The 11,408-nt window shown below is 40.1% G+C and overlaps 1 protein-coding gene across 4 annotated transcripts; it reads right to left on the reverse strand.

Annotated features, from left to right (window-relative positions):
- On the reverse strand, positions 1-10,957 carry HNRNPK (heterogeneous nuclear ribonucleoprotein K). Of its 4 annotated transcripts, none has more exons than XM_006834960.1 (17): positions 10,854-10,957; positions 8,432-8,511; positions 8,247-8,331; positions 7,811-7,908; positions 7,218-7,274; positions 5,735-5,778; positions 4,790-4,862; positions 4,223-4,294; positions 3,608-3,721; positions 3,166-3,294; positions 2,439-2,746; positions 2,251-2,305; positions 1,949-2,032; positions 1,642-1,657; positions 1,485-1,567; positions 982-1,151; positions 1-283 (listed from the first exon to the last, which is right to left on the reverse strand). In XM_006834960.1, the coding sequence occupies exons 3-17, from the start codon at positions 8,302-8,304 to the stop codon at positions 250-252; spliced, it is 1,395 nt and encodes a 464-aa protein (XP_006835023.1). In that variant the 5' UTR covers positions 8,305-8,331; positions 8,432-8,511; positions 10,854-10,957; the 3' UTR covers positions 1-249. The 4 variants fall into 4 exon arrangements, with proteins under 4 accessions (XP_006835023.1, XP_006835024.1, XP_006835026.1 ...); XM_006834961.1 differs by having other exon boundaries at positions 1-223; positions 10,854-10,940; XM_006834963.1 differs by lacking the exons at positions 4,223-4,294; positions 10,854-10,957 and adding an exon at positions 10,489-10,550 and having other exon boundaries at positions 1-223.
- Between the last annotated feature and the right edge of the window lie 451 nt (positions 10,958-11,408).

Consider the following 11,408-nt stretch of genomic DNA (forward strand, 5'->3'; position numbering starts at 1 on the left):
TCAATGTTAGTTTTTGCACGCCCTTCCCCCACCCACCCTGTTTGTAAGGAACTAAAACATTACATCTGGTGAACAGCAAAGATTTCACTACACCTCAAATGCAGAACACCTATGAAGCAGAGGAATGTTGGCTTTTTAAACAGAAGCAGATAAAAAAAAAAGATGCAGGACTCCTTCAGTTCTTCACTAGTCTTAGAAAAACTTTCCAGAATACTGCTTCACACTATAAAAAAGAAAAAATATCTTGCATTAGAATCCTTCAACATCTGCATACTGCTTCACACTATAAAAGAAAAGAAAAAAAAGTACGAATTAGAATTTTTGTTCGTAATATCTTAATCAACATTAAGACAATTTCAATGCTAAATCAAAATAACATCCATTACATTTAGAAATCAGAATTAAAAAATTAGCAATTATAGAAGCGCAAAATTCACAAGTCATTATAGTAAATTAGACAGTAGAACAGAATTAAGAAAATGAAATAAAAGTTGTTAATATTGATAGAAAAGACAAGGAAATGCCAGTAAGGTGTGAAATGCTGCATGTTAACAGCACCAATCATTTGTCCTGTAGAGGCATGGCCTGTGCCATATGGCAGACTGTGATTTGTTGTCGATTTAGTTATCTAAAAACAACAAAATCACTAGTCTTCCACACAGAACTAGACCAACATCCAATGAATCTTCTATATTTTCTACAGGCTTTGTATAATTTTAACAAGTGGTTTTGGCAGCAGTTTTCACCAGAGAAATGAAGCAGTTTGCTTGGTTAGGGCTTCTTCCAGCAAGATTAGTATTGAATGTCTTCGTTTTAGTAAGAAAGCAGAAGAAAATTAAGGCAAAGCTATTAGGATGTTTAGAAGTTAGGTCCCCAAAAGGTTGAGACACCATGGCTTCTAAAAGAAAAATCAATTCAGAAGGAAAGGTTTTTAAAGTTTTAGTATGTTTAAGCTATCATAAAAGTTAAACATAAACTGACCTGTTCTGCAGCAAATACTGTGCATTCTGTATCTGGTCCTGTGTTCCTGTAATGGTAATGATCCGATCTTCGGACCCTTCTAAAGGTTCATCAATTTTGATTGAAGCTCCAGACTCATGCCGAATTTGTTTAATCCGCTGACCACCTTTGCCAATAATAGATCCAGCCAACTGGAAAAAACAAGTTTTAAGATGCATTTTAAGAAAATGTTATCTGTATTGTCATTAAGCATTAAGACTGCTTTATTATCGAATGCACCCATAATCAAGGTTTAGATAAAAAAAAAAAAGATGCCTATACCAAGTTAATTAAAGACTGATTCAATGGCTTTTATTCTGGTGGAAGGGGTTAATATTGGCTATCACTGTTAAGGCTCACTTTGGGCTGCTTAAACATAATGGTAAACGGAATATATTTTGTCAGTATGGTGTTAAAATGTAGGGAATTAAACTTAGATGAGTTAGGAGTAGTAATCAGAAAAAGATTCATTTAAAGGCACTTACATCTTTGGGAATAGTTACTTGTGTAGTAATAATAGGTCCACCAAGATCACCATACGAGCCACGACCCCCTGCATAGGAATAATCTGATTTAAATAATGAGCATCAAGTTCATTTAAAAACATGAAAATGTTTGATTTTTATAAAGAAGAAAACTTACCATATCCAGAGCCACCCTAAAATCAGAAAAAAAGAAAAAGAAAATTAATTACCTGTAGAAATTCTTAAGTATCAAAACATATTCATGAAAACCCCTTAACTTAGAAATTCAAAGTTCTCCCAAAGTATTCAAAGTTTATTTCTAGTGAGTACAGTTTAGAAGATAATCCTCAGTGAAAAAAGGATTCAGGTACACAACATTCAAAGAAACAAAAACATTTACATAGGGGAAAACAAGGCACTTATATATGAACAGGCAATAAACACCTTAAATAAACTGATATGCAAGGTAAAACACAATACTCAACCTGTGGTTCGTAAGCCATCTGCCACTCTGACGGGCTCCATGTATCTATTGCAGAATCCCAAGTTTCATCTGCACTGAAACCAACCTGTTAAAAGAAACAGTTGCATTCAACATGAAAAACAGCATTATACTAAAAGTGAAAAAGCATTGTTTATACACACAAACCCTACTTTTAATTTCAGACCATTTAATTAAAATATTCCAGCAAACCACAGTAATGAGAGAATTTAAATTACTACCCATTCATCAACAAAATTTTAAATTAATGTTAAGACCCCTTGCAAACACATGTGAAAGTCTTACCATGCCATCATAGCGGTCTCCTGGTCTCCCTCTTCTGTCATAAGCCATTAGATCTCTGCAAACATAACAGTTGTCATAATCTCAGTCCTTCCATTTAAATAAATGTTAGGGAGACCAAACCCAAATTAACCCCTAAATGCAATCTCTTGTAAGTTACACAATGTGCTGTTGGGAAATATCACACTTACCCTCCTCTAGGTGGTGGTGGTGGAGGAAGCGGAAGATTCCGAGCTCTGCTACCGCCCCGGCCACCTCGTCCAGGAGGTGGTGGAGGAGGTCCTCGACGAGGGCTCATATCGTCATAATCTCTTCTGGATGGAGGCATTGGCCGCCCACCCCGACCAGGAGGCATTCTATCAAAACCACCTCTTCCTCGCATGGGAAATCCCACAGGACGTCCACGTCGGTCATCGAACATCATTGTAAAACCACCATAATCATAGGTTTCATCATAAAAATTGGGATCGTAAGGCTGTGCACGTCCTTTGATGGGTGACTAAAAAACAATATAAGAACTTTATAGATACTCCAAAAACCCACCTTACCATTTCACACAAAAAATAGATCTGTGAAGAATTTCTCATTGTACCACAAACCCAAAGTTGGGAACCTGAGCAATGCAGTACATATTACAGTGAAACATCACTACATTGACTGTTTATCTTTTCTTTCCATAATCAACCCCAAAATTTCTTTCAAAAGACTAATAAAACACATCAATCAATTGACCACCCTCCAGCTCTTTCCCAAAACATTAAATGATGTGTTAAAGATAATAGAAATTAGACTTGGAATTTTAAAGTAATAGGAGGTAAAAAGAAATTTTAAAAAGTGAAAGTCAGCTTGTTTACAGATTAAAAAATTGCCTTTGAATGACATCTATTGGTTTCCAAAAATTAAATATTCTGAAAATACCTCAGATATAAGATCAAGGATGATCTTTATGCACTCTACAACTCTATCAGGTTTTCCTCCAATAAGAACGACTCTGTCAGTGGAATGAGGACAGCATTCCTGGAAAAGCTTGATTGTTGTCTGAGTGTTCTGCAGGAAGTTCACAAAGAGAAAAATTAGATTTAAAAAGAAAAATATTTTTTTCTAGCTTCTGGTAAATTTGATTTTATATTTATTAACCCCCATTATAAAAAAAGAAACAGGGTGGAGCCTGGCATTGCAAAGTGTATCTACAAAATACCTCATCTTTTCAGTCAAATCGTGTTACATCAGTAACTAATTAATTATACACACATAATGGGGAATTTTAGGGAGACCCAATAGGGAGGGAGTGAAGCCCAATAAGACAAACTTTTATTCTCTAGTACAAAATATGGCAGGAGAACAAAAAGGTGCCTTTTACCTCTCGAAGTTCTTTGATTTTAGCACCTTTGACCCCAATAATTCCTCCCGCCAGACTCTGATGAATCAACAGCCTCAACTCGCAGTCAAAGTCGCTTCCTTTATAGTGTTGGTACTGCAGAGGGAGATTTATGAAACTTTAGTACAACTATCAAGAATCCCCCCCAACACACTCATTTGCTATATATAAGCATAATATACTGCTGCAGTGAGCAACCTGAATTTTATATGTCAATAACTTTACCAGTTATGTGCTTATTATCCTCAATAGCCAGGCCCAAAAAGGACATTCTGCACCACCTTAAAAAACTATTTTATTTTCAGGTCCTGCAACACCATACCCACACTGCAGCCATTTAGCATGTCGCTGTTACCACAAAATTATTATTAACATTCAAATAACACCATAATAAAAATGACTGCAAAGCACTTTGCAAATGTAGTTAATTCCCACTGCAGCATGGAGCAGGGTCAACAGTGAGTTGTAAGACCATTCACTTATCATATTGTTAAGCTTTTTCTATAGAGACGGGAAAAGTACACTATGTTAAAAATAAAATCGATCCTATGGGCCAGGCTCCATACTTCAGTGGGGTTCATTGGCACTATGACATACATTTAAGCATTCCACAGCATCAGATTCGAGCGGGAGCTGGCTGGTTGCAGTGGGTGATGGCAACTGCAGGCCCTGAAAGTAGAAAAATAAGAGTAATAGGTTAAGTGTCTAGTGTGATCAGGCTATTGTCGCATATATTGGTAAAGCTACTATAACGTATCTATGCATATAAATGAGAAACTGCTTATCTACAATAATCAATATAAAATTCTTCTCTTTGTGTATCAAATAAAAGATTATATAGCTTTACAAATTCTGTCATAGAACTAAGTAATTCTCAACACAGTCCCATAATTATTTTTATTCTAATAATAAAAACCCCTTTAGACTAAAGGCTACTAAAATAAATGATTAATCTATGGGAGTACACGAACACAGCTCATAATTACATTACAAGTGAGCGTTCTCCCATATTTAATAATAATGGAGTATAGGAATGTTACACAATATTACCCTTAAAACTATTTTATCTAATATATCTTTATCTCTCCCACTACAATTTAAGTAAAATACATAAACACCCCCCCCCCAATTGCCAAATACATAAACAAAAAAACATGAGCCTACCTCTTCTAAGGTAGGGATGATTTTCTTCAGAATTTCTCCAATTGTTTCAATATCAGCACTGATACTCAATATGCTGTCAAACATCACAAATACCAGATAGTACAAAAAAAAGTGGAAAAGAAAAATGAGTTGTTTGTTACCAGTAGTCATACAATGTTTACAGTGAAGTAACATACATTTAAGACTCCCCTTTTACAGCACCCTATTTATAGATTGTTCACATGCACTTTGTTTTATGCCCAATACAAACATGGTAACAATATTAGGAGACTTGCAGAGATAGAAAGAATGGGCTTTTGGAAGGGCTCAGATTAAGTGGGCAATAAACTGACCAGAACCGAAGCAGTTGGTATTTTTGTTCCCCGCCACCACTAAGTTAATTCAGATACCCTTGCTATTACATTGGTATAACTGGCACACCTTTTCTTAGGCAAAGTGGGTGGGGGAGGGGGAATATGCAAGTGGTGAACATTGTATTTGGAGTAAGGTTATGGATACCAGTTAGAAATTAGATCACTAATGGGCTCTGCAAGAAAACAAATACAAATGCAAGACAAAACAAAGACAACACAATGAGAAGTGAAGGAAAGTGAACCAGAGTTAGCATTTCATCAGAAAAATTATGAACAGGCAATGTTGGGAAGCAAGGTGGGCCACAAAGACAGAGCGAGACTGTTTTGGTATACAATTTGATTTACAATGCAGCAAATATGCAACACTTGAAGCTGTGCTCCTTCCATCGAAATAAAATTAGTGGATCGTTTGGGTGGGCAATTCACGGTAAAAGTTCAGTGACAAAAAGACTTAATGGGGAAAATAAGACAGAAACTTGAAAAACAATACACCGTCTAAAGGGGATACTATTTTAATTATATAAAAGGCAGGTAATAAAATACATTTCTCTCTTTCTAATCAGGCAGTGAGGCATAAACTGTTGGGACATACCGCTCGGGGCCACTGCTGTCTGGGACTGAAACACTGGCATTGTACTGCATTGGTCATTGGCGTTCGTGGATGTTGGCATTGGGCATGGGCATTCAATCAGAAGTTGTCAAGTATGGTACCCGTTTGGCAACGAGCACATTTTTGGGCATAGCCAACCAGGGTTTTCACATGGGCGTTCAGGGGCGGATGGGCCAACGTCATGGAGGGCAACGCAGGGGTAAGTCGATCCAGTACATGGGCAACGGAGATATATGGCCAAAAAAACAAGGAGAGGGAAAAGGGGGAAAAGCAATAAATTTTAATTTAATACAAACTATACTCATACTCTCAATTAATGAAACAAGCTTAAGTTGTTCTGAAGACTAACACAATAATGGACTTCTCTATATCTGACTGTGGCTTAACAGTTAAGGATCTTAAATGATGGTTCTAGCGTCTTTTTTTTGAACAAGTTTCAGTAGCAGGCTGGCTCATGAGGGTAGACACAAAACCTGTCGTGACTCAAAAGTGTATTGAAATTCTTGAGGAAATGGGGATATTAATAACCCAGATTATTAAACAGAACATCTGGATTAAGAAGAGAGAAGTTTATAAAAGACAAAACAAAAACTTCCACACCACCAACTCTGAAGTGCTAAAAGACTAGTTTGGTTTCCTGGAGATTTAAAATGCACACCTAGATCCTAACAGGCAGGTTTGTAAAATTTTAAACAAATTTCAAGTTCAGTTTACAGCAATCAAGAGGAACAAACAAAGATCTGCGACCAAGAGAGAAATGAAATAATATAAAATAAGTATTCAACACAGTTATTTGCCTAAATTTTAGAAAGAAGTAAAACATCAAGAACGTGTATTGAGATTTTAAGTTAATTTTGATGTAGTCAAGTCCTATTAAATAAATATGCTAACATCTGGTGATGTCAATATTCAATGTGTCTAATCACAAGAGTCAACCCACTATAAAATATGAAGACTCAAAATATGACAAGCTATTTCCCAATTTAAGAGTATGTTCCTAAACACTGTTCTTCACCCACATTAAATCATGCAATCTCAACATTAATTTCTTTGTGCTCCATGTGCAAGCTGTTAAACAGATGGACTTAAAAATTCTGGGTGTAATCAGCCACCTGCAATGGTTTTTAGCAATAAAGTAATTGATTCACACACGGGAAACGGTGCAAATATTAAGGTTTTTACACTTTGTCAATATTTCTAATTAAAAGTTTTCTTGTGTTTGAAGTGAGTAATTTGGTGGAATACTATTAGTAAACGGAAGAGGTTTAATATAAACCTCTCACAATTCAATGTGTTTTTTGTTAAACATAAAAATGGCAAATCTGGAAATCAACTATGTAAGCAATCATTACAAATGGCTTGTAGCTAGACTATTAAATGGTTCCTATGATTCAAATCTTTTAAGTTCTAGAAACATGTAACAGAAGCGGCTTGTGTAGTAGAGTTTAAACTCTTTATTACTTACGTCTGTGCGAAGAGCCTTAATATTCTTGCCTCCTTTCCCAATCACGGCCCCAGCATTCTGAAGGAGATAAAAACACAAGAAGGGTTTTTGCCTCTCTGCAATGATGCCATCTCCGTATGTTAATCTAGACCTCCCTTCAAAACCACAATTCGAATCTCCGTTTAAAATAGCTTTATAGTATCCCCCATATAAAATCACTAACCAAATAAACCCACAACATAATTGAGTCAATTTATTCATGACCTTAGAATTGCAACCAATTCTTTAAATCCCTGGACTGCTAATTGCGCTAATGCCAAGGCAAGCAGTTCAAATCTAGCAGATGCTCTCAGAAATCCTGCAAAGGGTGGTTATGAGTCAATATCAACTCAGCGAAGCACAACAAGAACCATTCTGTAGTGGTTCATTGCAGTTAAGAGTTTCTGAATTGTTTAGCAAAGCTAAAACTAGGACTACAAGACTATTTAAAAGTCATACAAAACAAATATTTCTTATTCTATAACCTGTAAGTTTTGGAGGACCCTCTCTCTCAAAGGAAGTTGTAAGATCTAAATTTGAGTTTTATTAAAAAACAACAACAAAAAACACTACACCTTGCTCTGAAGCAGAATGCGAAGCTCAACCATCTCATCAGTGTTCCTGGATCTTTTGAATGCTTGTTCCTCTTCCATATCTTCTGCAGGACGTTTACCTGGAATAACAATTAGGATATCAAAAAAAAGGACCAATGCTGTCTAGAAATGACACTAAATCAATTACATTTCAGTTTTAAATCAAACTCCTGTTTGAAGAGATTTGACCAGAATTTTTTAGTTCATAATCAAAGCTGGTTCACTTTTTTAAAAAAATCCAACACAATTTATAATACAAAACTTCAAACTATGACACATCTGAGATATTTCAAGGCGTGTGAAACTAAAATTATCAAAGTAAAAGGTAACAATGTATGAAAACCCCACAATCATAAGAATGAACCAAATGGAATGGAAAAATAATAAATTGTTACAATTAGACGGAAAATCTTCTCACCAAATTCACCATTGGTTTCAGTGTTGGGGAAGGTTTCTTCTGGCTGTTCAGTTTCCATTTTCTTGTATTAAATGGGCACTCTGACCTGTTAAAAAATAAAGCAGCTAGTACATTTGGCTCATTGGAAAGTAAGTGGTGCATCTTGCTAAGCATCAAGCAAAGAAATGACAGCTTCTAGAACGTACCAGTTATTATATATCCTTGCAGAGCAGAACTGAAGTGTTCTGGGCGGGACCAACAACTGACACCCTAGTGCTGCAGTAGCCTATAAAAACCAACATAAATCAATTTTTCTTTTTTCTGCTCATTCTTATAACTGAAGACTAATTTCTGATCACAACAGTGATTTGAAACCAAGCTAAACTAATTTTAGTATTCTAAAATCTAAATGACTGCCAAAACCTAAAGATTTTTTTTTTTTAAAAAGGATAAACACCAGACAACCCCACCCCTGAGCTCTTACAACATACAAAGACTTTTTGAAAAAGCATTAAAAAAATATACAATACACTGCATCTTATTCGATGAAAGTCAAGATATTTATGTGGGAATTCCCAACCACTATGGGATTCTTTCAACTGAAAGCCATAACCAACAACCAGAGTTCAATCTACTAGAGGGATAAACACCAAAACCTGTTATAATAGTTTATTGCACAACAAAGCTTATGGTACTCCTTGAATACTATTAAAAGCGTCACTACGGAGTTTTTTTTTTTTTTTTTTACTTTATAAATGGTTAAGTGCTGTGGAGTCGATTTCGACTCATAGGGACCTTGGATAGTTCGGAGGCTTTACTTAAATCATTGTGGGCTTGAACTGCTGACTTCTGGTTTGCAGTCTGGTGTTTATCGTACTGAGCTAAACAATTTTACTTAAAGTTAAAAATTCTACGTATCAGATTGGTGACTGGACTCAAATCATCCTTTAAATTTCTGTTAGTAGGGGCAGAGAAGTGACTCCCTAATTCAAGTTGAGTAGCTAGACAGCACAGAACTAAAGAAAATACAAAAAACGAAGGTACATTTAATGCCGTACTTCCGTAAACCTTTCATAGAGCCACTCTTCTGAAGCCAGGTAATGTTCTACCGGCCCATCACTCAGTTAAATGCTGGCATGTGGCGCAAGATTCGGATGTTAAAGTGTTGAGTCGGTTCCGACTTATACCGACCCTGTAAGGGTGTTTCCAGGAGCGAGATGGTTCTGTAGGATATGCACTGAACTGCGAACCACACAATCGGCGGTTCGAGCCCATGAGGCGTTCAGCTCCCATTTAGTCTCGGAAATCCTATCTTTGTAGGGTGTCACTGAGTTGGAACAGACTGGACGCTAACAATGGGGTTTCCGAGGCTGAACATCTTTGTGGGAGTTAGTTTAAAGAAAAATAAAACCAAACCCACTACTGCTAAGTCGACTTCGACTCATTGCGACCTTATATAGGGTTTCCGAGAGTTAAGTTTTACAGGAGATTTTCCGTTTCTCCTGCTACAAAAAATAGGAGGATCAACATCAAGATCTTCGCCCAGACCTTTTCCCACCATCCCGCACCCCATGAAAATAGGTTGAGCATGCGCGGGTCACTCGTGCGCTAACGCGCCCAGCCAGGCCTAGCTAGTACGTTCTGCAACTGCCGAGTCACAGGCAGTAAACACGAGAGGCGATCGCAAAAGCAAGCGCCGCACCTCTCTCCCCCCAGGATCCGACGGAAAATGGCGGCCCGCGTAATGGCGCCTACGTGCTACTAGGCGGAGCGCTGAGCGCGGACCCCCTCCCCCACCCACCACGCGGTCCCGAGATCTCATCCCCGCACCCCTCCCCCCGCCGCGGGAGAGACAAAGCCTACATGGCAGCCCCGGCCATCCGATCACCCCGACACCTTCCCCGGTCCCGGGCCCAGAGCACGGTGCGGCGTGGCCCCCCATAACAAGCGACGCCGCTGTTGTCTCGGGCTGCCGCCTGCAGACCTAGTCTCCTTCCATACAATGAGCTACTTCCAGATACCACACAACGGCATCTCATTCTAAAGGGACATGCCTCGCAATTCCCCAAGTCGCTAGCAACAACGCAGGCTGCAGAAATCCGCTCCGGGAAATGGCGGAGGTGGGGGGGGGGAGGGGAACCAAGCAACGTCTCCTCTCTGGGAACTGGCCAACCCCCAAGCATCCCCTAGAACGGCCTACCTCAAGCAGGAAAACTGGCTTCCCACCCTCGCCTCAGACAGCCCTCCCAGCGCAGTTCCTCACCGCGCGAGGCCGTCGTTCCTTAGCCGCTGCGCCGCCCTAGCCGCTCACAGCTAGACAGAGAACGAGCGCAGGGCCCCACCACTATCCCCCTCCTCCTCCCGCCCCGCTCGCCTACCCCGCCGCCGCGCCTGATTGGCTATCCGGGCTTTAGCGGTGGTGCGAGGCCAAGGAGATTGGCCTACAGCCTCGTCAATCAAAGCGCAAGGGGAGGCGACAGCCCCGCCTCCCGCCGGCGCCTCCCTTCGGGATGAGGCCGCTAAGAGCCCGAGGAAAACCGGGCTTGGAAAAAGTATACGCAGCTTTTTCAAGAAGGCCAATCCCCTGCCTGAATACACAAATACCCAAACCCTAATAAGTCCAATTACCTATAGACCGCGAACAACCGGATCGCCGGTAAGACGTCGAGGTCGGTGCGGCAGAGAAACACAGGATAATGGCGTCTGTGCAGTGCTTTTGACTGGAGCGCCCTCCTCCTTTCTCGTTCGCGCACTCTACTTGCCGGGGGAGGGGTACATCTCGCGATATCTAAAGTCCATCTCGTTCACTCGCACAGGGAGGGGGCAGGAAAGAGGCGTTTTCGAGCTCCGAAAGAATCCTTTTAGAGTTGGAGGAGGGGCGTGAGCGTGCTGCGAATCGGGCGGGAAGAGGCAAAATTGGATTAGGGCGCGCGCCGTGGCGGCTCCGGTCGAACGGCCCAGGGACCGCTGTTGCGCGAAGGGAAAACGGGACGCCCAGGTCGGTGGTAGGCCCAGACGAATACCCATGTGTCCTTAGTTCATATTCGCGTTTCTTCCCCTACTGACTCCACCCCCACCTCCCTCCCCGCCCCGGGCTGCGGGACGAGCTGTTAGTTGGTGAGGGCCGGGCGGCCGCGGGCTGTATCCACGCCTCGGAATCCCGCTGTTATAACGGTCCGTGGC

This window comes from Chrysochloris asiatica, unplaced genomic scaffold (genome assembly GCF_000296735.1).
Source record: "Chrysochloris asiatica unplaced genomic scaffold, ChrAsi1.0 scaffold00014, whole genome shotgun sequence".
NCBI classification, from domain to species: Eukaryota; Metazoa; Chordata; class Mammalia; order Afrosoricida; family Chrysochloridae; genus Chrysochloris; species Chrysochloris asiatica.

Coding starts and splice junctions, on each gene's coding strand:
- HNRNPK (XM_006834960.1), bottom strand. CDS start 8,304: ATGGAAACTGAACAGCCAGAAGAAACCTTCCCCAACACTGAAACCAAT. Junction 4,295..4,789: donor TCATCCCTACCTTAGAAGAG/GTAGGCTCATGT, acceptor TTCTACTTTCAG/GGCCTGCAGTTGCCATCACC. Junction 1,152..1,484: donor AAGTAACTATTCCCAAAGAT/GTAAGTGCCTTT, acceptor TGTTTTTTCCAG/TTGGCTGGATCTATTATTGG.